At 43.6% G+C, this 26,571-nt stretch overlaps 2 protein-coding genes across 2 annotated transcripts in view; both read left to right on the forward strand.

Moving 5' to 3' along the window:
- The first annotated feature begins 6 nt into the window (after positions 1-6).
- Positions 7-26,571, forward strand: part of LOC109510722 (alpha-2-macroglobulin-like protein 1) — a 96,102-nt gene continuing 69,537 nt past the window's right edge. Inside the window, exons 1-19 of the mRNA XM_019861238.1 lie at positions 7-98; positions 732-784; positions 2,158-2,178; positions 3,048-3,216; positions 3,302-3,386; positions 3,526-3,643; positions 3,732-3,846; positions 3,934-4,043; positions 5,722-5,877; positions 8,268-8,504; positions 9,280-9,343; positions 9,598-9,743; positions 9,873-10,022; positions 12,077-12,265; positions 13,248-13,329; positions 13,559-13,700; positions 13,807-14,032; positions 14,446-14,572; positions 14,982-15,103. Of these exons, the coding sequence (XP_019716797.1) occupies positions 8-98; positions 732-784; positions 2,158-2,178; positions 3,048-3,216; positions 3,302-3,386; positions 3,526-3,643; positions 3,732-3,846; positions 3,934-4,043; positions 5,722-5,877; positions 8,268-8,504; positions 9,280-9,343; positions 9,598-9,743; positions 9,873-10,022; positions 12,077-12,265; positions 13,248-13,329; positions 13,559-13,700; positions 13,807-14,032; positions 14,446-14,572; positions 14,982-15,103 (2,403 nt within the window). The 5' untranslated portion in view covers position 7. The remainder of the gene's footprint in view (positions 99-731; positions 785-2,157; positions 2,179-3,047; positions 3,217-3,301; positions 3,387-3,525; positions 3,644-3,731; positions 3,847-3,933; positions 4,044-5,721; positions 5,878-8,267; positions 8,505-9,279; positions 9,344-9,597; positions 9,744-9,872; positions 10,023-12,076; positions 12,266-13,247; positions 13,330-13,558; positions 13,701-13,806; positions 14,033-14,445; positions 14,573-14,981; positions 15,104-26,571) is intronic.
- LOC109510724 (alpha-2-macroglobulin-like protein 1) lies at positions 22,377-24,112 on the forward strand. The gene is made up of 5 exons (XM_019861239.1): positions 22,377-22,487; positions 23,331-23,436; positions 23,599-23,640; positions 23,815-23,876; positions 24,030-24,112. Exons 1-5 carry the CDS (start codon positions 22,392-22,394, stop codon positions 24,054-24,056), a joined length of 333 nt encoding a protein of 110 aa, XP_019716798.1. The 5' UTR covers positions 22,377-22,391; the 3' UTR covers positions 24,057-24,112.

Genomic DNA, 26,571 nt, shown 5'->3' on the forward strand with positions numbered 1-26,571 from the left:
TGCCACCATGAACAAGAAGACCAAAATCCTCATTCAGCCTCCTGCGTTCATCCACATTGTCCAGACTGATAAACCCATCTACAAACCCGGGCAGACCGGTACGTATCACCACAATCACACGGTCCAAATATTGAGAGTAGAGTGACTGCTTTGGGGTAAGGCTGGAACGTTGAATCAATTCAAACTCCAAAAGAGGTGATGAACCGAGCTGTCAAGGAGAACAGTTGCTATTTCCGCATCACATCGGAATCCTTGCCGAAGGCCCATTCACGCTGTTGAGTTGTTGGCCAATGAGTAATGGACATTTCGTTATTTTCTGGCGTTGGATATTCCACCACAGTTTCAGAAAAAACCCCTGAAATCCAAGGTCACAGGTCCGCTCATGAGTGTGCATGCCAGTGCACGACAAACGATTGAACACCTCATCAGTCTCGCCGTCTCTCTGTGATTGGTTAGTTTTCCTCCGGCGCGGTCGCTGATTGCAAACCAAATTTGAGACACTAGATGGGGCCAGAGAATGCACATTTTTTCACAGATTTTACTTACTTCTGCTGTGGTCAAAGTCATCATATCACAGTCTAAGTCCTTTGCAAATACATTTTACATAGAAATTGTCGACCTCGACAACCTACCGAACAGAGCGAAAAATGCCCTCCTTCCTGCTTTCCCTGCATGTAATGTATTTAAAGCAATTGCTTGAAACTTTTTCTCATTGCGACATTCCTTTACAGTGCAGTTCCGAATTGTTTCCATGGATTCCAATTTCATCCCTGTGGACCGCCTGGTAAGTTCTCAATTTGTTTTGAAGCGACTCCACCATGTGTGGAAATGAAAAAGTGCAAGACAACGCACGAGACGGGAGGAGTCAGTTGTGCACAAGTCAATTGACAAAAATGCATGCGACCCTCCGCATCTGAACATCCTATCCGGCTGAGGGATTTTAAAGTCAGTTGTCAATGTATCATAATTATTGCACCTCAGGCCACTTTTAATTTTACGAAGATTCCCTGTATCATCTGCCAATTGATCTTTGCATCGGAACTACTGCCAGTGAGTTCAAAACGAACATGACGGCAGGCACCGTGAACAGGTTTCATTCAGTGATTTGTGAATAGTCGAGAAAAAAACAGAACCGCTTATGAATGTGCCTTTCAACTATAATGCCTAATCCATACTCGTGTTGTTTGCAACTCGACTCGACAATACTGTACAACATACTACTACAATCTATAACGAAGCACAGACATGGGATTTAGATTTTCTTTATGGTGTTCATGAATTTACCTTGCCAAGAGGATATTTTCTCCCGCTGGTGATTTGTCTGGACTGGGCAGGTGTGGCGATTTAAATTGCTCGGGTGGATGCTGGTCTGTCAATCATGGCGTTTGAGGCAAAACACCCCATTGGCAGTAGAGTAAAGGACAACAAATAACTCAAATTGGATTGAGGGATTTTCACCCGGCTCCAAAATGGATTGAACATTTCAAAAGCCAACACCTCGATCACACAACCCAGCATTTTTGATTGCGGACAGGAAAGTGGAGATGCGAGCTGATAGAATGGTAGAATGCACAACGTGCAAGCAAAGAGCACCTATGCCAGAGTGTCATGAACTGGAAAAACTGTGTTCCAAAATACAACAATGCTGCGGGTGCTCCGACAAGCAGCTACTGACAGTAAAGGTCTCTTTTAGGACAGCTTGATGTGCCATATTGAAATGTTAATCTTGTCCAGAGAACGTGCAACACTTCTTTGTAAAATCAAATGCCAAGTAATTTTCAGATACTGTTCACGCGCGCCTCGCTCAAGGTACACATACGATATTGTACGGGTGCTTAATTCGACGGGATAATGTTTTATAACTCAGATATATCATTATTTCAAATGTATGAGCAATATACATATAAATATAAATCAAGCATTTGCATTTGGAAGTATGTGTGCCTGAGTGTTTCTGGTTCAGGATTTTTATGTATGTACGTTTTTATTTTGCTTGAAGCCCTGCAAATGGTAATGCCAGCGTCCATCCAGTAAGATTCCTCAGATGTCATTGCCAGCATATGTTTTCATGAACATTTAAACTGCGATGTGATGTTGTGACGTATTTCCAAGAAACTGCCAGTCACGAGTCTGACTTGTCCGTTTGTTCTTTTTCAGTACACAGTGGTGGAGCTCCAGGTAAGAATCCCATTTTGAGCCACACCAACAACTTAGGCTGTATTTCCATAGACAGTGTACCTGCGCTTGCCGTAAAAACTGGCACACCTTCAGGTCGCTGCCACAGCAAGTCTAGTTTACCGTGTTTGGGAAATAGGCAGACCGCGTTTGTGCCACGCTGGGTGTTACAGTTGAACGAGGGTATTTTTCTTTGATACGCCCCCGGCGCATATGACAATTTGGGGTGACTAAAAGTAGACGTGACTTTAGAGCAGGTAAAACCAGGTCCAAGTTGTGGCGCAGTGAGAATAATGTGACTTTGGTGAATTTGATCCAGGCGCGGGCAGACAGATTCTGCGCTCAACGAACATGTGTGATGGATGTCATTGTATTTCATTCATGGATATCATAACAGCATGGACAGAACCCCATTTTAAAACCACCCACCCCCATTGGCCGTGACACAGCTATGCGGGTGGAGGGTGTCACAGCGGTCGAAGGTGGTTTCCAATCGCCCTCTTTATAGTCGTGATCTAGACTGTGATGGCCTTTGCCAACATGACATCATCCACCTGTGGAGTTCTGCCTGCAGTTCCTTGTAAACATATTCTGTGTGTGTGTGTGCGAATCATTCTCGCTTCCGCAATGTCGAAGACTGGTTGCGACTCTCCGACACTTAATTGTCGGAGAGTCAGGGAGTGAGAGGAGCCGCCTGCATTGGCCAGGAATTTTTTTTAATTCGACAATGATCAAAGCTGGAATTCCCACTGATCATGAGCCACAGAAAGTTAAAAAAAATTGTGCTGTCCTTCTTCCCGTTGTCTGGTGATGGTTACTTGCAACTCCATGATGACAGCACACTTTTGTCTTTTGTCTGTCTGTCCATGTAGGACCCCAATTCCAATCGGATCGCTCAGTGGCTGGATAAATTTGTTTCGGCGGGAATCCTTGATCTTTCCCATCCCATGATTGAAGAGGCAACACAAGGAACCTACGTTATTACCGCCACCACGGACAAAGGAGAGAAAATCTCCCACAGCTTTGACATCAAGGAATATGGTCTGCTGTAGTTGCGACGCAATGGTTGTGCTCGCTTCACCTTCCTTTTTTGGTTCATGGGCATTTATTCTTGTTCTTTTTTTAGTTTTGCCCAAATTTGAGGTAACTGTTGACCTCCCGAGTGTGATCTCAATCTTGGACCGGGAGGTCACATTCAAGATTTGTGGAAAGTAAGTGCTTTAAAACTGAGTGAAAATGTCTTGTCAGTAGTCTGAAACGTTAATTTCCGAACAGCACTCACCATTGCTGCACGTGAGCAAAAATAAAGTTAAAACTGTGATTGCACTTACCGTTTGCTTCTCCGGTCAGATACACTTACGGGAAGCCAGTTGTTGGCTCAGTCAAGGCGGAGTTTTGTCGGAATGCTGTCCGCTATTCCTGGCGTTCCCCGGTTCAGACAGACGTCTGCAAGACATATGAACTGGAAGTGAGTTGCTGACTTAGAACTAATATTGTCTGTCTCTTCGTGTAATTCCACGAACTGCATTCGTCAAAAAATTGTAACACTCTTCCAGACCGATCGCAGCGGCTGTGCTATCGAAACGGTGAGCATGGCAGATTTTGACCTCAACATGTACATGTATGAGGATAATTTTGTGGTGGATGCTGAACTAGAAGAGGGTGGCACAGGTAAGCCAGTGAAACGTTTTTCGAACCATCATGTTGCTGATACCACTTGATGACTGGTTCAAATGAATAATCCTCTTTCCCATTTAGGGGTGATGCTGAAAGGTACAGGGCGGGCACGCTTCAGTGCCGTTGTCAGAACAGTCACTTTTGAAGATGTACCCAAAGCCTACAAGCCTGGCATTGCATTTCAGGGAAAGGTACTAACCTTTTTTCAAGTGGTATGAAAGCCAACGTTAAGACCATGTCCAACTAATGAGCCCAAGGACAAATTGCGCTCAAAAGCGGTTCAAGTACACTCAAGTCCAGAGAGATTTGGACCGTAGCGGTCATAGATTTGGATGACAGCCATCACAATATCAAGAACGTTGAACATTTAAGCCCTAATTTTCTTGAAAAGGTTTTAGTACATGAATACTTGAACTTGAAGAGGAAATCAAACCCATTTTTCATGACTTTAAACATGGCATTGTGATTACTATTGTTTTGATTACAGTAAAATCCACCTGTTTTTGTCCATCTCAGGGGACAGCCATTTTGTCACTTGCTGTCAACTGAAAATGACATCACAGTTGCTCAGGGCTCAGGTCATGACCAGGCATGGCTCAGCTTCAGCAAACAGGTGAGCCGTGGTTGGTCATGACCTGAGTCCTGAGTAAGTTAGAGGTCATTTTCAGTTTCCTGGCTTTTATGGTCAAGTATTTTGGGTCCATACAATTTAAATGCTTCGTTGTTTGAGGTAATGTTGCAACATCTGGAGTTTAATTCATCTGTGATCATTTATTATTGTGAGTCTCTCAAGCAGCGAAGTGGTCAAAGAAGGGAAGTTCAGATGATGACACTGTGGTTAGTGCTTTTTTCGTAGAAAGGGTTCCGTCAGTCGTCATTGGTACCTGTGGGTAAAAAACAAAAAACAAAAAACAAAAAAGGACGTTTCGCTTCTCTCACAGAAGCTTTGTCAGCGGTAGACAACTCTGAAGTCTCCGTGAAGACTCCGGGAAATTGCTCTGAGTGAGTGAGTGCAAGGAACATTACATCGGAGAAACCAAACAAACACTCAAGAAAAGACTTTATCAACACAAATGGAAAAACAATCACAAAAGTGCGCACACTTAAAAGAAACAAACCACACAATTGAAGATGAACAAGTAAAAATCCTAGGAACAGAAAAGAGATGGTTTGAAAGGGGAGTAAAGGAAGCGATTTTTGTTAAAAAATGTTCACCCTCTCTGAACCGTGAAGGAGGTATCAGATTTAACCTGTCTCCTATTTACAATAACTTGTTGACCACCAAGGGACATAGACATGCCGATCAGGCTAACTGAAAGTAGCTATTCAGCCCTAGCCCAAACAATAGGCCTAATCAAGACCCAACGATAGGGAATTTAGAAATCAATGGGCCTCTTCACCATAGGGGCGTGACTAACCATCCCCACCCAGTCCTCAAATAGGCCACGCTCAGCTTTTTAGCGCAGAGCAATTTCCCGGAGTCTTCACGGAGACTTCAGAGTTGTCTACCGCTGACAAAGCTTCTGTGAGAGAAGCGAAACGTCCTTTTTTGTTTTTTGTTTTTTACTCACAGGTACAGATGACGACTGACGGAACCCTTTTTACGATGGAACTTTCCTGTACGACTCAGAGCCTCCACAAGCGTTAGTGCTTTTTGTAATTGCTGCTATTCGTAGCCAGGATGCCACCCGAGAGACCAAAGTACGAACCAAGCCCAACCATACTTGACCGCACCTCTAATACCTAATTGTTGACGTGCATGATGGGAACATGTTTCATTTTGTAGGCTATTTAAGCGACCAATTTAAGGTGTAGCCATCCAAAACCTTAAATGGCTCAACATTTTTTCCCCATTCTTCTTGTTTGCAGGTCAAAATGACTGGTCCAGACAACAAACCTGTTGCCAATGAGTCTGTGTACTTATTCAGCCCAAACTCTATCACTTTAACACTCATCACAAACTCAGAAGGCATGGCTTCCTTTACACTGGACACCAGCAAATGGAGCGGCTATGTCAGTCTCAAGGTTTGTGACTAATGTGTTGTTGTTAGGCTGCTGTGGTGCACATTTGAGGAATGAAGTCCTTTTTGTTTTTGTTTTTTTTTTGTCTGTTTGTTTGTTTAACCAACACAGTCAGAGACTAAATATATCAAGATAAGTACGAGCAAAATGTTATCATCTATGTAGTGAAATCTACACAATGTAACCATAAATAGTGTCTGATGCCAATGACATGAGCAGATGTAGATGGCCATGCAATTACCGTATTTTTAGGACCATAAGTCCACTTTGTTTCATAGTTTGGCTCATCCTCTGATTTCTCCTCAGATGTAATTTGGATATACAGTATTGAGATTACAATTTGGACAAGCACCACCATGATGTGTTCTGAAATGAATTCTGACGCCCTAATGCCACTCTGGGAGTGGGTGCGTTCTGAAATAGTCACCAAATGCCCAACGTGATGTTCAAATGTGTCGTTTGGTTATTCATAGTGCCCCAAAGAGTACCAGAGCCCAGTGTGTCAAGGAAGGCAGGATGCAGAATCAATGTGATTTCTTCCTCCGAAAATACACCAACACACTGCGTGATGTCTGAGTAAATTCCCAAACACAAACGGGCATGACAAAATTTCCGCTTCCAGCTACATCAAAATGTATCTTCGATCTCGGGAATAATCCGAACAGAGGTGGATTACACAAGTGTAGACACGGATAAGGTTTTGAATTGAAAAAAAAACGCAAGACCGACAAAGTACAACTAAAGACGCCGGGAACAAAGAACCAGGAAATAACGAAACAAACCAAAAACGCTTGTAAAAGGCAAGGTTAAATATAAACGTGAAGAGCAGGTTGACATCCTGAAGCCAAAATGAACATTCATTTCATCATGCAACTCATCCCTATGAAGAAACATGCAACTTCAGAAAACCTGCTCAGCTCTGCCTGAAAATGCTTTTAAAACAATAAAAACTAAGTAGATCCAAATCACGACAATACTTTTACCGAGGAAAGAAGAAAAATGAAATACAAGAAACTATGTAAACAAGAAGGGAGGAGAAGCACATTTGAGGAATGAAGTCCTTTTTGTTTTTGTTTTTTTTTTTGTCTGTTTGTTTGTTTAACCAACACAGTCAGAGACTAAATATATCAAGATAAGTACGAGCAAAATGTTATCATCTATGTAGTGAAATCTACACAATGTAACCATAAATAGTGTCTGATGCCAATGACATGAGCAGATGTAGATGGCCATGCAATTACCGTATTTTTAGGACCATAAGTCCACTTTGTTTCATAGTTTGGCTCATCCTCTGATTTCTCCTCAGATGTAATTTGGATATACAGTATTGAGATTACAATTTGGACAAGCACCACCATGATGTGTTCTGAAATGAATTCTGACGCCCTAATGCCACTCTGGGAGTGGGTGCGTTCTGAAATAGTCACCAAATGCCCAACGTGATGTTCAAATGTGTCGTTTGGTTATTCATAGTGCCCCAAAGAGTACCAGAGCCCAGTGTGTCAAGGAAGGCAGGATGCAGAATCAATGTGATTTCTTCCTCCGAAAATACACCAACACACTGCGTGATGTCTGAGTAAATTCCCAAACACAAACGGGCATGACAAAATTTCCGCTTCCAGCTACATCAAAATGTATCTTCGATCTCGGGAATAATCCGAACAGAGGTGGATTACACAAGTGTAGACACGGATAAGGTTTTGAATTGAAAAAAAAACGCAAGACCGACAAAGTACAACTAAAGACGCCGGGAACAAAGAACCAGGAAATAACGAAACAAACCAAAAACGCTTGTAAAAGGCAAGGTTAAATATAAACGTGAAGAGCAGGTTGACATCCTGAAGCCAAAATGAACATTCATTTCATCATGCAACTCATCCCTATGAAGAAACATGCAACTTCAGAAAACCTGCTCAGCTCTGCCTGAAAATGCTTTTAAAACAATAAAAACTAAGTAGATCCAAATCACGACAATACTTTTACCGAGGAAAGAAGAAAAATGAAATACAAGAAACTATGTAAACAAGAAGGGAGGAGAAGCTACGTGGCAAAAACACAGAAAATATAAAAGATCCTGTCGTCATGCCTGGCCGCTTACGTATATTTTTGCCACCAGCTTCACTCTTTCATCCGCAAGTAGATTGTAAACATGGTCAAGTATTTTTGTAAGACATAGTGCATACATGCTGTATTTTTATGTATTTGCAGTGGCCGGATGTCTCTGCCCTGCTTAAACCTGGAAATTGACTTTTTGTCTGTGTGAAAATTTCTGTGTGCATTTTGATTGCCTATAATTTGCAACGTTGCCACATAGCACAACAACCGAGGGGATCCTAAATTCAAAATTCCATCTGGCTCAGAATTTCACCATTGTTTTGTTTGTGTGTTAACAGGCCATGTCCAAATTGGACGATGACAATGAACTGTACATTCCAGCAATACGGAAACCCGAGTACAGAGCAGCCTATCATGGCGTTCCTGTCTTCTACTCAAGGAGTAAGAGTTTTTTGAAGCTCATGCAGGTTAGCGGGAAGATCTCCTGCGACAAAGACGCCGTGCTACGAGCTCGGTACATCATCCAGGGAGAGGAGCTCAAGGAGGGTCAGATGACCTTAGACTTTTTCTACTTGGTGAGTTGTTAGAGGAATCTCCGAACAGAATGATATCATGTTTAAAGTTCCATGTAATATGGGCCTGTCTAGACGGGTTGTGTGTTTAGCACCCCCAAATGTCTGCGCTCGGGTGTCGGGCCGTCTCAGGAGGAGGCTCTTTCAATCCACTCTAATCACAAAACCGCGATCGTGCGAACAGATAGGAGGAGGCTAGACTTGGTAAACAGTTTAGGAATGAAGTGTTTTAGAACATCAAAAGACTGTCTGGTAACTGGTAGCGGCCCAAGCGACCATTTGACATCTGCGAAGTCTGCGACTTGTTTATTCGTGGGAGTTGGTGTTAAAGTATCTGTGGTTCAAAGCTTGACAAAAGTTAATCACATCTCCGACCAAGGGGCCGGACTGGGGACGTGGTATGCAAATATGGGGGGCAGTGTCTTTCTTGTATTTTGCATATGTAAACAATAAAAGACCGACGAGGAACACGAGGGACTTTTGCTCCGCAGGGGCAGTTGCTCCACGAGTGTGATCGCGGAGCAACTGCCCGCCCGCCGTTCGCTCTGAGAGATCCGCTCCCGTCGGGCTGCACCAACAACCTTCCCTGAGTCGAGTTCTTCTGTTTAAACTTGTGCGGGTATAACTCTGACATGAGTCCAGTTGGCCTCTGTGCTGGCAGCTTCAGCCTGCACAAGAAATTCGAGCACCCTCTAACAAGCACACTGAATACACCCGTTTCAAACGTGTGTGTGTGGGTCAGGTCACACTTGGCTTTGATTCTATCTGTACTTCTTAGGTGATGTCCAAAGGAACAGTTGTGCAGCACGGCCATCTCCCAGTGGCTGTTACAGTGGGCTCAGGTAATCTTTAATTTGAAATGATTTCATTGTGAATGGGTTGTCACAAGGTATGCTGGTTTCCTTCCACATTTTGATCATCTGATAGATAGATAGCTCGACAGCTTTTTCATTCGTCTGCTTGGATGCTTTGACTTGTCAGTCAAACATGCTTTCGAATGCAATTTCATTGCAAAACCATGAAGAGTGAACCTTGTTTTTCCTGGTTGAAACATTACGGATTTCATTCTGCAACATTCTGTTCTTGCCTCTGTCAGTGAACAAAGGGGAGGTGACCATCCCACTCCATCAAGTGATCGCCCTGGCACCCTTTGCTCAGGTTGTAATTTACACGGTGTTGCCTGGTGGCGAGGCTGTGGCTGACAGCCAGGACTTCCCCATCGAACTCTGTCTCAAAAACAAGGTTGTACCTGGTGATGACCAAGCACAAATGATACATACTTACCCTCTGAATGAAATTAATGTTGTAAATGGTGTAAAGCAAGAGATCATTTGAAATCGCCACTGACCCCAACTGTTGTCTTTTGTTCAGGTCTCTCTTGAGTTCCCGTCCGTCCAGGAGCTTCCAGCGGAGAAAACCACATTGAAACTCCAGGCTCAGCCTGGCTCTTTGTGCTCTGTTCGAGCCATTGACCAGAGCATCCTATTGCTGCAGTCAGAGAGGGAACTCACTGTTGACTCTGTAAGACAACTTCTGCTTCAAACCAAAACATGCATCAACCCCATTTCTACAAATATGAAGAAAACACATTGTTTTTATGTAGAGGTTGCACAGGAGAGCACCTTGCCTCAGAAAGAGAATGTTCAGGGTTGAAATCTGTTCGCTAGGGCTAACCTACGACTGACACATCACCGTTTTTAACACTTGAATCAACGGCTTGTGTGATTGAGTACACTTTTCACTGAAGTCTGGCTGGAACCGCATTAAGCGGAGGACATCTAACTTTCAGCAGAAATTTTTCAGCCAATTTAATGAGTGTCTGGACTCTGGAGAGAAAAATGAGACTCGCTAAATAGAACCAGCAACTGAAAATGAATCAATTTCTGTTATGATGCATATCATCATGTTAAATCCAGCTTCTTTCACCTTAGACAGCTGGCCAAAGTAAAACCTCTCCTCTCTCATGAACACTTTGAGACAGTAATTCATGCCTTTGTCACATCCCGGCTTGATTACTGCAATGCCCTTTACTTTGGAGTCAGCCAGTCTTCCATTAAGCGTCTCCAGCTGGTCCAGAATGCCGGTGCTCGCCTCTTGACCGGTACTCGTAAGAGGGAGCACATAACTCCTACTCTGGCATCCCTTCACTGGCTCCCCATACATTTTAGAGTTATTTTCAAGATCCTCTTATTTGTTTTCAAATCTCTAAATAACCTTGCGCCACCTTACCTCTCTGAGCTCATCCGCCCCTACACACCTGCCCGGCGCCTCAGGTCTGCGGACCAGACATTATTAGAAGTACCAAGAACTAAACTGAGGCTCAGAGGGGATCGAGCCTTTTCTGTTGCTGGTCACTCTCTCTGGAATGACCTCCCACTGAACATTCGGCAAGCCTCCTCGCTGCCCATCTTCAAAACCCGCCTCAAAACTCACTTGTATTCTTTGGCATTTGACTCAGCATGACTTAGATTGTTCTTGGTTTTGCTGTTCGGTGCTTTCTACTGTTTTTATTTCCGATTTGCTTTACTGTTTGTTGTATATGTTAATTTGCTCCATGTACAGCACTTTGTATGCAGCGATGGCTGTTTGAAAGTGCTCTATAAATACAGTTGAGTTGAGTTCAGTTGAGATATCAGCCAGGAGACTTGGCCAACAAAATCAAATGTAGCATATTTTCCGGACTATCAGGCGGTTTGGAGTATAATATTTTTAAACCGTTTTCATCACTCGGGCAGAAGGCGCATTATAAGGCGCATAGAATAGAAGCTACATTAGTGGCTGTAGTTGCATTCTACATCCACGAGATGGAGCTACGCTAAAGGGAATATATTACAATACAGCTTTATTTATACAGGGCTACAATAACTTGCTGCAGCTGAAACAAAGCGCTTTACAGAACATTTAAAACACTGCATCCAACAAATCAGAATATTGATCCATATAAAAGGTTCATCGGAATATAAGGCGCACTGGTGGCTTTTGAGAAAATTGAATGCTTTTAGAAGGGTCGTAGAGTGCGGAAAATATGCAATAATAATTTAGTATACAAATATTGATAATGGCAGTGTTACTTTTCTTTGTTTTCACAATAGAGTACTGAATTTTGATTTTGACTTTCAAGGTCCACAAAAACAGTTTCAAAAATTACATTCCAGTAGATCTGTTTTTTAAATAAATTTTTCTTGTGCTTATACAGCATGCAAGCATTCAGAAATACCAAATTTAACCTGAAATTTATATTTTTGTTTGAAATCACCCCAGTGAAAAAGTTTCTCGGCAAGAAATTTCAGTTCGTCAGCTAATCACAAGACACAGAGACAAACAACAATTCATACCGAGGGACAAGTTTGAATGTTCAATCAACATTCCATGCATTTTTTTGGAATATGGGAGCAAATCAGTGGTCCCAGAGAAAACCCATGCAAGTACAAGGGGAAAATGCAAACTCCGCACAGGGAGTCCAGAGACCAGATTCAAACCCTTGACATCTGCAATGTGAGGCAGATGTGCTCAAAATTAGAAACTTGCACTTCAAATGAAGTCATTGATTTAATCATGTGTTTCACTTTGTGTAGGTGTACGATCAGCTGCCTCTGCAGAAGCTGATGGGATACCCATATGAGATAGAAGACTTTGAGCCATTTCCTTGCTTTCCGAGGCCCATACCATTCCCTGAAGAGGAGATTCTGGTGGCACGGCAGCGCAAGCGCTCACTTTATTATGGACCAACCACTCAAAAAAATGATGTTTACAGCATCTTCAAAGTAAGGCCTTGGACTTGACTTTTACGGCGGCTACGTTCAAGTACTACTGATTTTGGCCTTTGTTATTTTTAGGGGATGTGAGTATCGGGCCTGTGGGCCACATGGGGCCCACTCACAATCCGTGACCTGCTGTTGCAAGATCATTGTAAAGTCTAAATAATATGTAGAATAAGCATGGCCATTTTATTTTCAAAATGGTGTTTTGATAGGCTATTTCCTGTGTCACTTTAGCTGTGATGAATGCTACGGTTGTGATGTGTTTGTGTGTTTGCATGCTTGAGTGGGAGAGGTGTGCATGAGAAAAGCGAGCGTAGCCAAACGTGTCATGTTTACATTGCGTCCCGACCTTAGACATCAAGTATAAATGGACCACACCTTGACGTAATGTAGGATTCATTCTGTCAATATATAGCTGGAGGGCATTCCAAAGTGATGGACCGGCACCAGAAAATGAAGTGCGAGTTTGTTCCGGCAGACGATATAGGTCACAGATTATTTGTGCATTGATTGAAAAAAAATCACTTATCCTATCTGAACTAGTTGCGCGATAGTGCTTTCAACAAATCTGGTTACGATGAATCTATGGCTGGGATGTATCGCAGTTCAGGCTCTCTTTTCACGGATCGACCACCACATTTTGTACGCACGGTCGGAGCTGTGGGTGGATTTGCGCAGTTTCTTGCGGACAAATCCATCTTGATGAATTTCACACATCCGCCCAGTGTGCGAACGTTGTGTGCATGCTTCACGCAGACTTCTGTGCGTATACACACATGATAAATGAGGTCCCTGATGTTGTCCAACAAGTAGTAACCCACACTTAATTCCCAGGTTAATCAATATTGCGGTTTATGTTTAACCAAGATGTTCTGGGAAATTCAACAGAGAATGCAGAATGTGCATTTCCGTTCCAACATGACAGTTTCTCAGTTCACCAAGCAAGCTCCATAAGTGATGAGATGAATGTCATTCTCGATTTTAGGAGATTGGAGTCAAGCTTGTGACAAATTCTGATGTGAAGAAACCCTACGACTGCCTGCATAGGTATCCGTATTTCAGTGAAGGTGGGCTTGCAACAGTAAAAAATTTCATCTCTCACTATATCTCGATTTTGGAGCATGAGCTGCTTGCTGATTCCTCATTTGAACGTGTCTAGTTTTTGTTCCCAAATTCCACCACTCGAAAAGTTGTACTCCTTCAAATGCGGAAATGGACAGCCACTATTTATCGAAAAAGCTCAAATTATCCAGCGCAGAAATCGTAGCAATGCTGTATTTCAATTTATCTTCATAGTCGATGGCGTAGGTGGTCCGGTTTTCCAGCGGTTCAATGTGATTCCGCTCTCCGATAAAAGACTGGAAACCGAGGAGGACAAGGAGGAGACCCTGAGGACATTCTTCCCAGAAACATGGATCTGGGACCTCGTTTCTGTTGGGTAAATCTGTTCAGATGGCAGATAATTACAACTTTCTTGAAAAGTTGCTCCATGATGTCTGAGCTCAAAGCAACTTGGTGTGTGTGCAATGCCTTGCGTGTGTTAGAGACGCAGGAACAGTGAATGTGGAGAAGACCGTCCCAGACACCATCACCCAGTGGGCCGCCGGAGCTTTCTGCGTCTCGTCTGTGGGCTTCGGCGTGGCGCCCACCACAGCGCTGACTGTCTTCCAGCCCTTCTTCGTCAGTCTCACGCTGCCCTACTCTGTCATCCGTGGGGAAATGTTTACTCTCAAAGCCACTGTCTTCAACTATCTCTCCAAGTGCATCATGGTAAATATCAATGACTCATTCACGAAGTAACATTTTGGATAGGATTCAAAATGATTTTATTTGGTTCCTTGATGGAAACTGGCATCTCTGTCCTGGATCACAGACTCTCGTAGTCTGCAATAAGCATTGGGAGAACGAGCCAAGACCGCCCGTGTGGTTTGGGCATTCCGCATACAAACTCTCTTTGTTTGCGGTTTGTGTACAGTGGCTATTCAAGTGAAGACACACCTGTTAAAAATAATCCCAAATCACATTTTTTTTTTGTGTTAACTGCATGTGTTTGCACCATATATGACTTTTGAATTGTAACAGCCTCCCCTCCGTGCTAGGAGAGATCACATTCTCCTAAAGGACTTGCTGTATTCTATTGTTTGCCTTCAAACACTGGCAAATATGTCGCTGTGTGTCTGCAGGTGAAAGTGACACTGGCTCAGTCGGACACGTATACCTTCAAAAACTGCGACGACTGCCAATACACCATGTGTCTATGCAATGAAGAGACCAGAACCTTCACTTGGATTGTCACTCCAACCGCTCTTGGTAAGAATAACGACATCACTACAAATTGTTTTGCCTTCTGCATTTCACTTTGACTACTGTGATTTTCAGTGAGTCATTCATTAGGTAGAATGCTATTTGAACTCACAGGTCATGATTTCATTTTATCTGGACAAGATATTTTTTATGTGGAATTATTCCAATAGTTGTGATCCCTCAAGCAGAAATTAAATGAAAACGCTGTCGACCAGACTGTTCATGTCTGAAATTAATGACAGTGAATAAGACTGGAACCTAGTCGAAAAAGTTAAATTCCTAGAAAGGGGAGTTCCGTATCAACCCGAAAAGTGAATGAGTCCAGAAAGATGTACACTGTCAATTTTTTTGAAGGTTGGAGTGAAGACGCATGCCTTCACGCGACCTCTGAATAGGACTGTTTGTTTGCACTCAGGCAAGATTGATCTGAAGGTGAGCGCCGAGGCCATGAGGACCAGATTTCTGTGCGGCAATGAGGTGGCTTCTGTCCCTGACGTGGGCCGCATTGACACTGTGGTCCGCAGCCTGCTGGTGGAGGTCAGTTCCTGTCAGATGCTCCAGATCCGACTGCATGTGACTGCGCTGACAGAACGTCAGCAGATGTGATTGTGGAAGTGGTGGCGATTGCAAGGGCACGTCACTGACAGGGGTCTGAGAAAATCACATTCTCTCTTGGCCGCCATCGAGTGCGCTTTTCTTTCTGAATCCGTTGGCCTTGTTTGGAATCTGCTTTGAGGCCGTAAAAATGCAATGTCTCATTGAACTAAACACAGATGGACGCCAATCAAGGTCGCAGAAGGTTGCTTGGCCTTTTGAAGAGCCCTACGCCATGTCAAATGTATTTGGGTCGGGGCTCTGGCTTGTTGTGTTGTGCAAGTAACTCCCGTGGAACATTTCCCATGTTGGTTTCTCTTGTAGGCCGAAGGAACGCCCCAGTCAGTCAGTCACAACGCGCTCCTCTGCGCTGCAGGTACGGTTTTGCAACTAGAACTTGTTGGGACAGTCTTTCCGGACACTGGTTAGGAGCTCCTTGTTTTGCACACAGGGGAGTTTGATCGATGAATTCTTGTTTTGTTGCCGTCATAGCAAAAATAGGGTTCGTCATGATCCAGATTTACCTTCATTTATGTGCAAGCTTTTTTCTGAAATTTTTGATTAACTAACGGGAACTCTTGTAACTTTGGAAATAATAAGTATTCAATCTTTTCTTCAACTTCAAGAATCCCAAAGTTGCCGTTTGTTTATAATCAAGGAAACCTTTCCAATTCAACTTGCTCTTATTGCAGTCGAGTCTCATCAGATGGGAACAAAATTTGCTCTTTGTAAGCAGGATGGCAACCTGTCATGGCAAATCACAAATGCAGGTTGCGCCATGTTCCGCAGTTTGATTCGAATTTCGAAAGTCCTATTTACCAGTCAAAAAAGTTGTAAGATTCAATGGTAAAATTTCCTCTTTTCTCTTTTGGATCGAGAGGAAATTTTAGATCTTATTGAAACTTGAGGAACTTTGATTTAAAGTTTCCCATTGATCTTTCTCGTCGTATTTGAAAACATTTTAATACTGCTTCTATTTCGAAAGTGGAAGCCTTCAGTGGTCTGAGTACTCATTCACGCATTCTTTTTGCATCCTCTTTGTTGCCAGAGGGACCGGCGGAAAAGAACATCTCTCTTACATTGCCACAAGTGTTTGTGCCAGGATCTGTCAGAGCCACTGTCTCTGTACTTGGTAAAAAAAACAAAAAAAAAACCCTCTTGTTTGCGCTCTTTTCAGAGAACTGCTCTTTAGATTTTTTTTTTTTTTTGCCAAAGGTGACTTGATGGGCCGAGCCATGAAGAACCTGGACCAACTCCTGGCGATGCCATATGGCTGCGGGGAGCAGAACATGTTGCTCTTTGCCCCCAACATCTTCATTCTCAACTACCTGAAAAGCACCGGTCAACTGACTAGTGAGATTCTGGACAAGGCAACGCGCTTCCTCGAGAGTGGTGAGTCATCATTCCCAAGGAGCTCAATAAAACGCAAACTACCTTTCATCATCAAAACTGTTGGGAAAGTAAGATCGCGGAAGGCACTTATTATTTATTCCTCCCTGACAACGAACTTGTCTCAAGACTCGACGTGCTTGCCACTTCGTTCATAATTATTTAAGACGCATGACTTGCATTCAAAAATGTATGGCAGTATGATTCTCTCCGTGGGCATTTGTGGTTGATAAAATTAGTCTTGGAAGCGACAGAAAATATCCAAGCCATGCAGCAGCGTGCGTGTGTTTGGTCTCAATCAAGAATGTGACGTGTGTATTTGTACATGCGCGTGTGTTCCAGGATACCAAAGGGAGCTGACCTACAAGCATGACGATGGGTCCTACAGTGCGTTTGGGAAGAGTGACGCATCTGGTAACACCTGGTCAGTAGGAAGGCCGCAGCGTTCATCAGTGCTTTGTATCAACGATTTCAAATGATTGACCTTTTGGGAGAAACGAATCAAATATGTCTCAGGAACACACAACGTAGTGCAGTTGCATCAGATGGTCGAGAACATTTTAAAGTATTTCGTGCTTTGTTATACAGTGACTTTATTCAGCTTTAAGTTCACACTTCATTTGATACGAGATCTGCAAATGGCAGCCGAGGCAGGTGTACGCATCTTTCTGGTTTTGGCATTTGGCAAGCCATTTACTTTGCAAGGCTGCTGCTAAGAAATATTTGCGTTTCGTGGACTTAAAACACGCCTGACGGGGGCTTGGACAAACGCTTTTTTGTTTTTTTTTCCCTGCTGAATGGATGCTGTGCAGTTTGGCACTTGGGGATGGCTGTTTGTGGAAAAGAGGACTCAAGTGTCCAATCATATCAATATTTGCTGAAAGAGTGGACGAAACAGCTTCAATGTGTTGCGTTCTTGAAGTGGCTAATGTAGGACAGTAATCTTGGCTGCATTCATCACATCCGCATTGCAAGGGGTTGGGAGCTTTTCGGTGAACAAATAATCACAATAAATTCTGCTTTTTATTGCATATTTCAAGGGACCCGAGGATGTTTGAAGTGCAAGGAAGGATTTAATTTTGCCTCTTGCCTCTCCCCACTCCACACAGAGTCTAATTTGCTCAAATTTTGAATGTGCACATCTACCAAACACTGAGTATTTGTATCTGATTGTTCATTTCTGGTTGAATTTTTACTTCAGTGGTAACGAGATTGCAGGGGGATCCTGGAGGGTTACACTGTGGTCATATTTGATTCATTTTGTGAATATTTTAGTTTGCTCTTAAAAATGTTACTGCCCCTCAGTCAGATTCAGCTGAACTCAAGCTCAGAGACTTCACGTCACACACAGAGTCGAGATGCGATTGTTATATAGCTGGGGTCACCTCCACAGACACGCTGCGCTTTGATTTGTTTTCAAAAGTTTGTGTGTCTCTCTGTCTCTGTCTCTGTCTCTCTCTCCCTCTCTCTCTCTCTCTCTCTCTCTCTCTCTCTCTCTCTCTCTCTCTCTCTCCCTTTCTAGGCTGACCACCTTTGTGATGAAGTCATTTGGTGAAGCGAAGGATTACATCTTTGTCGATCCCAAGCACATTTTTGATGCCAAGAAGTGGTTGTACTCAAAGCAAGGGAGTGACGGCTGCATCCAATCTGTGGGCAGACTCTTCCATAATGGCATGAAGGTGATGACGCCAGTATCCTCATTGACATATTTGTACGCGATGAACCCAGAACTGTCAGCCACAATGTGACCACTCGTGCAATCGTTAGAGATACAATCTGATGTAGGGATGGTCCAATGCAATCCATTGGATCGGTATTGAGTTTGATTATGTCCAAAATGACTGGATCCATATCGAATAGTTTTTTTTTTTTTTTTAATGAGATGTACAATTCAATCCACAAACCCAAATTTAATCACTGTGCAGAGACGAGGTGTTGCCATGTGTTTTCGTCACGTGAGCAGTTGTTGGATTGTGATTGTGGTGTTTTTGGATGTCAGGATCAAACCAATTACATCCACGCATAATGAACAACTCTTAGCATGACACAAAGATCTGTGTCGGATTGATATCGGCCAATCCGCGAGGCTGCAGTCTTGGTATTGGATCTCAAAAAGTGGTTGCGCGCCACTCCTAATATCATATTCGACTTCACACCATCAGGATTTTGGGGGGGGCGTTGAAGTGACCAGCTTTCATAAAAAATTCATTTTTCCTTTCATTTGTTGTTTATTTGAAAAGGGACATAAGCCACAACATTGATGACAGAAAAACAGTCTTCAATGTACCGCATCACAATATTCGTAACTCACGCCAGCAAACAAGTCCACACACTTTCTTCGCAGCTGCGCCAAGTGACCAATGCCGGCTCCTTTTTGGCTCGCGTTGGCAGCTGGGCTGGCAATGTTGTCCAAGTCCACAGACTGCAATCATTATATTTTGTCCTATATTGTCAAGTGTCCACTTTTGACCTGGCGTGTATGTGATGCAGTCATAAAATCATCGAAGCCGTTGGGCTGCGGCGTTGCTGGGCAGGTTCGATCTTCACTTGATCTGTAATCGCATCATGAGAGTAGCTCAAACCACGATCGGCATCTAAACTGTTGAAAATGTCTTGCTCTCTTTGACAAGGCAAAACACACATGCTGTTTTTGCCTAAAAAGTGCTGATTTTAGAGTTATGAGGATTAGTGTTTCTATATCCAGTTTATATTACTGTATTCGTTTTATTGCTCCTGTCTGTTAGTTGAATGTTACAGGACCAATGTAAGAAGTATACAATGATTCATGAATAAATATGTTAATGTCTCATCAGGGAGGAGTGAGTGATGACGTGTCCCTAACGGCTTACGTCGTTGCCGCCCTGTTGGAACTGGACTCCGACATTGAAGTGAGTCACACGCCACTCCCATTTGGAAAACATTTGGCCGCCAACCTCATCGGGGGTCATGCTTAGTTCGATCTTCATTTTTCGACGTATGAATATGGATATAATACGTGGACATTTTTGTGTTCATCGCACCTTGCCAGCTGTGATGTTAGCTGTTCGCTGTCTGCGTCCTCCTGGACGCGATCGCCAACCTTCCTATTCACCTTTATTCATCCAATAGAACAGCAGATGCGTCTGGCCGGTGGTGTCAAATGTCGTTTCGTTTTTTTTCGAGCGCAGTTCAACATGGGATTAGCATTTGAGAAAATGTCACTCTGGGAAGATTTTGAATTTTTTAAAGAAATTCATTTTGCACCCAAGTCAGTCTGTCGATTTTTTTTCCATGCACAATTTTTCCACAATAACCAAATTACAGTGCACTTAACACCGAATTTACCAAGATGGTTAAAATCACACTCTGCTTTCAAGGGATTGCCCATTTTTTGTGAAAATAAGCCACTGCTCACCATGCCGCCTTTACAACGGGTGGAATTCCGAGTACACTTTTGCCACGATGATGGTGGTGGAGAACTGTGGAGCGGATGTGAGCTTCCTGCCCCCAGCAAGACAGGAGGGTCTTATATTGAGACTCTTGCACGATTATTATTGAAACGATCAACCTCTTCAATTTATCTCAATATGTGTCATTTCACGGCTGTTGCATGTTCACGTTAAATCTGACTGAAAAAGGACATTTTATAATAATAATAATAATTATAAAATTTTCTTGTCTGAAAATGTTTGGAAGCAAACGGTTCACCCCAAGATGCACAGAGCAGTCATTTTTGTGATTTCCCCATTGAGACGATTGGATCGCTGATATTTTTGCCGATGTTCTGTGACAGGATCCTGTGATCCAGAGGTGTCTGGGTTGTCTGAAGGAGGCAGCCGGCCAGATGGACAACTTGTACACCACAGCGCTGATGTCCTACACCTTCACCCTGGCTCGGGATGAGGAGATGAGGGTCAAACTCATCACCTACTTGCACCAGAAGTCCAGTACAATGGGTACATCATAATATGACTTACAGCACTCAGTGTGGCTTCGCTTTCAAAACGTTTCTGTGGTTGCACCTCTTGAAATCGACAGTCACAATAATAAATATGAATTTAGCTCTGACAGTTGGAAGCAAAGCTGAGTTTTATAGTTTCGCATTTTATTGTGCTGCCCTATTCTCTCGTTTGATTCCATGTTGCTGATTTCAATTGTTGAACAACGCAATGTTTCCCCAGTCATTTATGATCCATGTTGATTGCTAATGTTGTCGTGGCAGGAGGAACCCGCCACTGGCACCGAGAGGGCATCTCTGGGAAAGGAGTGGATTCTCTGGAGGTGGAGATCACCTCCTATGTGCTGCTGGCACTGCTCTCAGGGCCCGCCCTGCCAGATTTTGGGCTGGACTATAGCTCCGGCATCGTGCGCTGGCTCACGCAGCAGCAAAATCCGTACGGAGGCTTCTCTTCCACGCAGGTAAGCAAAGCTGCGAGCGGGAGTTTGGAGAAGGTTTCACCATCCGGGCAGACTACTTTGACTCTGTACGCTTGTGCTCCTCAGGACACCGTAGTGGCCCTCCAGGCATTGGCGAAATACGCCGCTGCCACGTACAGCGTTGGCGGCAGGACTGTCGTGACGGTGACATCATTAGGAGGTCTGAACAAGGAGTTCATCGTGGACCAGAGCAATCGGCTCCTGTACCAGGAGGAGGAGCTGAGCGAAGTCCCTGGAGAATACACCGTTCGAGCCGAGGGGCAGAGCTGTGTTCTGGCACAGGTAAGATCTCACTTGGCAACGTATCAGAGTTTTTCACGTGCACGCCTTTCACATGCAAATAATTACCAGATAATTAGCACTTGATCCAGGTGTTAGCTGTTGCTGCTTGAGGCTTCAAAATCTGACCTTTGTCCTCTACTCGAGCGCTGACGTGAGGGATGAACTTCAGGCATCGTTTCCACAACCTTGCACTCGTGATCCAATTTCTTGTAACACAGTTCGTACATTACCTGCGGAAATCTGATTCCTACTGTACCCGCGATTTTGATTCTCAAGTTGAAGCGTCATGCGCGATTGAGATGGAAGCGTATTCAAAGAACACACGTTGGTCGTGTTCCCTGCCAGATCTCCATGCATTACAACATCCCCCCTCCTCCTGACTTTTCTGCCTTCGAAATCACTGCGGACGCCATTTCAAAGTGCAGCTCCAGCAAGCCACGGCTCCACCTCTCTGTCCACGTCAGGTAAGTGCGCTTGCATGTCTCTCTCTGCCTCTCCAGATTACTCATTTTGTCGATTTGCGTCCATGGATTGTCCTCAAAAGCATTTTGAGCTCAATTATTGGAAACTCAGTAGGCGGGGGATGCCAAAGGCAGGGCACACAGAGACGAACAATCATCCGCGCTCACACTCACACTTAGGGGACAATTGAGAGTGCTCGATCAGCTTTCCATGCACGTTTTTGGAATGTGGGAGGAAACCGGAGTACCCACGCAGGCCCGGGGAGAACATGCAAACTCCACACAGGGAGGCCGGAGCTGGGATTGAACCTGGTACCTCTGCACTGTAAGGTCGCCGCGCTAACCACTGGATCACCGAGCCGTCCCTAATATATTTCATTTTTCAAAATATGCACTATAAAAGCAAACAACAAAACAACCACATGCTCTTGATTTCTTTCCCCTGAAAACGTCTGTGGCCATGCTCGATTTTGAATCTGTTTATTTCTTGAGAGTTGCTGAGAAACCATTTTGTGTTTGCAGTTACAAGGGTCGGAGAGAGGAGACAAACATGGTCATCATTAACATCAGACTCCTCTCTGGACACATTTTGGAACAAAGCTCTCTGGAGATAGTAAATTCCGATTTTTTTTGTTCTCCCCTCAAATATTGGTGTGTCACCTGTTACCATTTGAACTACGCTGATGGTGCTTGACTGTGTGATGCTCCAGCTCAGGAACAACGAATCAGTGAAGCGTGTGGAAGTGGAAGACGGTTATGTCAACATCTACTTGGACCGGGTAAGAGCTTTGTTTCGTTTCATCTGTAAAATGTCCTTGATTGAAATTCGATGACCAATGCTCGAAATCAATGAAATCGCGTTATAGTACCTTTACACACCTTTGCAGATTCAGACACAATTGTCTGTACGGTTCCTCCCCTCTCCTCCCTCAAGCACTCTCACCTGCACAAATTGATTGGAAGGAGGCCGATGAAAGAGCATGTCTGCAAATTATTTCACTGAGATGAAAACAAACGGCATTTCGCTGTCATTTAGTAAGTTTTATTGGCAGATAAAGTACTTTCAGTTTGTTTTTTTTAAATCACCCTCATTTTTGTCAAATATTTGATAATGAAATTGTTTTTTCCAAATGTAGGTTTATTTAGTTTTTCCATTTTCGAAAACTACAATAACCTTTCCGGGTCACATATACTGTAAGTGATCATATGTCGAGGAACTGTTTTTTATTGATGAGATTGAGTGATTTCACAGAAACCTCAAGCTGTTAAAATGTGACAGTTTTATAAAGACACGTCCATCAAAGTCCGTGAAATGATATCGAGGAGAAAATGTCTTTTTTCTGCTGAGCTTTTTCCTTTCCCAAATTTGATATCGTCAGTCAATGACTGTGGAACTAATTCGATGATATTCACCCTGCATGTCAATTCAAGTGGAGGCCACAATTTTACAAAAAAATATGTTCAAGCACATTTCAAGTGACACAAAATGTTGGCCGTCTTCCATTATTTCCTTCAATGGACCGCGCAGGGCGATGATGCCGCAGCATTCAGGTCGCAGATCAGGCTATCACCTTGCAATAGAAGCGCAAGCCCTTTCAGTGGTGTTCGTTTTGTGTTTGCAGCTGACGAAAGGTGAGACGGCGGTTTACAGCATGACGCTGGAGCAGGACATGCTCGTCGAGAACCTGAAGGCAGCTGTGGTCAAAGTCTACGACTACTACCAGCCAAGTAAGATCCTCTTCTGCTTCTGTCACATTTTTCCAATGGAACACCAGCTTGGAACTCAAACAGTCTTGTATCCAACATTGTACAGTCCATATTGTTTTCTGTGTGTTCTTTTTCCTTGTTCCCCTGTCGAGGATGTTGATCTGATTTTATTTTTATTCGCAGCTGATGTGGCCACGACCGAGTACACATCACCCTGTGAGAAGAGTAAGTCACCTGCATGATATGGTGCAAATTGAAGACACACACGCACACACACACACACACACACACACACACACACACACACACACACACACACACACACACACACACAAATCAGTTCATCAATGATTGATGGTGCCAGTTTAACTGATTAATTATTTGTGTTGTGTCCTGCAGGAGAAACAGTCAGAGAAACAGTTGAAGTTGGTGCCATGGAGCATACTGGACTGGCTTCAAAGGTTCCATTCTCATTTTAATTTCAATTTCAATCAAATCAAATGCTTATACTAGTTAAAAAAGATATTAGTGATTTTGCTTACGCAGTACAAACTGGGTGACCAGACAGTACATAGTTAGATGGAGAAATAACAAAAATTGTGTTTGCTTTGCAGCCGACGTTAGCAACGAGCTTTCACTGAACATTGAGGAGACTACTCGGATTCATATCTGGAAGATCAGATGTTCATCCAACTTTGGAACTTAAGGGAATTGCCGTGATTGCAAATAATGTTCTTTCCCTCTCTGTGTTGCTTTCTTTTAAAATCGGGATTCACTTCATTCTGTAGTTATTGCTTCCGCTCAACACTGGACATCTTTTCACATGTTCAACCCACTGGAACCAAGAAAATTAGACTGCGCTCTGTCATTGGTTTCATAGGATTGACAAATTCATGTTTTCCAACTCAAAGCGGAAGATGATACATTACAAGAGACCAATAACTGCAGGAAAAAATAAATAAATAAATAAAAGAGTGCTATGTGTGTGGAGGGAATGGGGTGTGTGTTTTTACAGAAGATAAAGCTTATCACAGTAGTACCATACAATTTGAAATGTAACAGTCATGAAATAAAATGGACAACAATAAAGAACAAAATGATATTGTCATAGTGTTTCATTTCAATCGTATACTTCCATTCAGGCACTTTTTTTTATATACTGTATATTTTTACTTTGATTCACGACAAACAACATTAGCATATCAACAGAAAGGATTTCACAGCCTTGCCATTGTCAAATTTGGTTTGCACACGCCAAGTGTGCAGGAAGAGAAAAGGCCAGGAAGACATAATATATTTTGGTCTTTCGAATAATTTTAGGAGGAAAAGGTCACTGTCTGAGGCACAAAAAACATAATTATTCTGACTAAACTCCTCAACTACGCACAGTTCCACATCCTCCTCCCGTGCTTGTTACAAACTGGCCTTCTTGTGTGGAGTTTGCATGTTCTCCCCGTGCCTGTGTGGGTTTTCTCCAATGTACTCCGGTTTCCTCCGACATTCCAAAAACACGCATGGCAGGTTCATGCAACACTCTAAACCAGGGGTGCCCAAACTTTTTTGACCAAAGATCTACAATCGATCAACCAACCTCCCGCGATCGACCCTTACCGCGCACGTGCCCATACGAATGCACGTACACACGCATGACATGATGAGCAATAGCCTGACGCTGAGGCATGCGACGCATTTAGGCAGCCTGTTAACGATCGTAGCTCATGCGAACCGTTTTAAAGTGCTTCTCTCTGCCCTCCAGATTCCCATTCTTTGCCCGTGGCCTCGGTGAATTGTACATGAAACAAACCCTGAATGAAAATAATGATCTTGATAAAAGATATAGTTCAACAGCTCTGATCACAAGCTGCACTTGCAGACTGCTGACCACTCACAAATTCCGCTGATGCAGGTCACACGCCACCGTAGGTTAAAGATGGCCTGCTTTATTTTATTTTATTTCTTGAATACTTTTTGTGAAAGTGAGACTGATAGAATGATTGGGGTGCGGTTTGCATTAACACAAAAAATATATTACGAACATGCATCAAGACACACAAATGTTTGTTTTTTCCTCTACACTCCTCGCGATCGACTTGGGACCAGTCCACGAGCAACCGGTCGATCGCGACGGCACCCCTGCTCTAAACTGTGCCAAGGTCTGAGTGTGAACGCGGATGGTTGTTCATCAATGTGTGCTTTGCGATTGGCTGGCAACCACTTCAGGGTGTCCCCCGCCTACTACCCGAAGACAGCGGGGATAGGCTCCAGCACACCCGTGTGAGGATAAAGCGGAACAGAAAATGGATGGATGGAGGACTGGAATCCGTGCAGCCAAGACACACGCCATTAAATGAAGACAAAAGAGTGCTGCACAAAAAAAAAAAAAATTCGACTTCATTTAATTTGTAAAAGTAGGTCTGTTTCTGATCGTGTTCGCGCCTGTAGAGAAGGCCTCAAAGGCCCTCGTGGAACAACAAATGTGATGAATCCTTCCACAGCAGACTAATCACAACCTAATGACGGTCACATTTCCATTGTAAACGTGGCAGTTTGTTCATGAAAACTACTTTTCACCAACCTTTTCACGCACCCATGCACATGCGCACACACACGCATGCCATGATGAGCAATAGCCATAACGACCATGAATGTGAATGAAACAGAAAAATAAAGTCGATGCAAGAGATTGTGAAAAGGAAATCACTGCCTATCTTAGTCGATCGTAGCTCACGTGTACCCTTTTGAAATACGTCTCCTTGCACTTCAGATTCATTCTTTGCCAGTGCCATTGGCGAATTGCGGGTAAAACAAACTTTGAATGACAACAACAACAACAAAAAAAAGATATCACAATCGATATTTCGGTCAACTACGCCAGCCACCTGGTTATGGCGTTCCATGTAGGCTTTCCCTGCCAGCATCTTACACCCTGCAGTTATGTGTTGGATCGTCTCAGGTGCCTCTTTGCACAACCTACACCTTGGGTCTTGTCTGGTGTGGTATATCTGGGCCTCAATGGCTCTGGTGCTCAGGGCCTGCTCCTGAGCAGCCAGGATGAGTGCCTCTGTGCTGTCCTTCAGGCCAGCCCTCTCTAGCCACTGATAGGACTTCTGGAGATCAGCCACTTCAGTTATGGTCCGGTGGTACATCCCGTGTAGG

The sequence above is a fragment of the Hippocampus comes genome, unplaced genomic scaffold (genome assembly GCF_001891065.2).
Source record: "Hippocampus comes isolate QL1 unplaced genomic scaffold, H_comes_QL1_v1.1 scaffold122, whole genome shotgun sequence".
Taxonomy (NCBI): domain Eukaryota; kingdom Metazoa; phylum Chordata; class Actinopteri; order Syngnathiformes; family Syngnathidae; genus Hippocampus; species Hippocampus comes.

Excerpts from the sequence above, each read along its gene's own strand:
- LOC109510724 (XM_019861239.1), top strand. The coding sequence starts at position 22,392 with ATGGTGCTTGACTGTGTGATGCTCCAGCTCAGGAACAACGAATCAGTG. Across the intron at positions 22,488-23,330 it reads TCAACATCTACTTGGACCGG|CTGACGAAAGGTGAGACGGC; the intron begins GTAAGAGCTTTG and ends TTGTGTTTGCAG. Across the intron at positions 23,877-24,029 it reads ATACTGGACTGGCTTCAAAG|CCGACGTTAGCAACGAGCTT; the intron begins GTTCCATTCTCA and ends TTTGCTTTGCAG.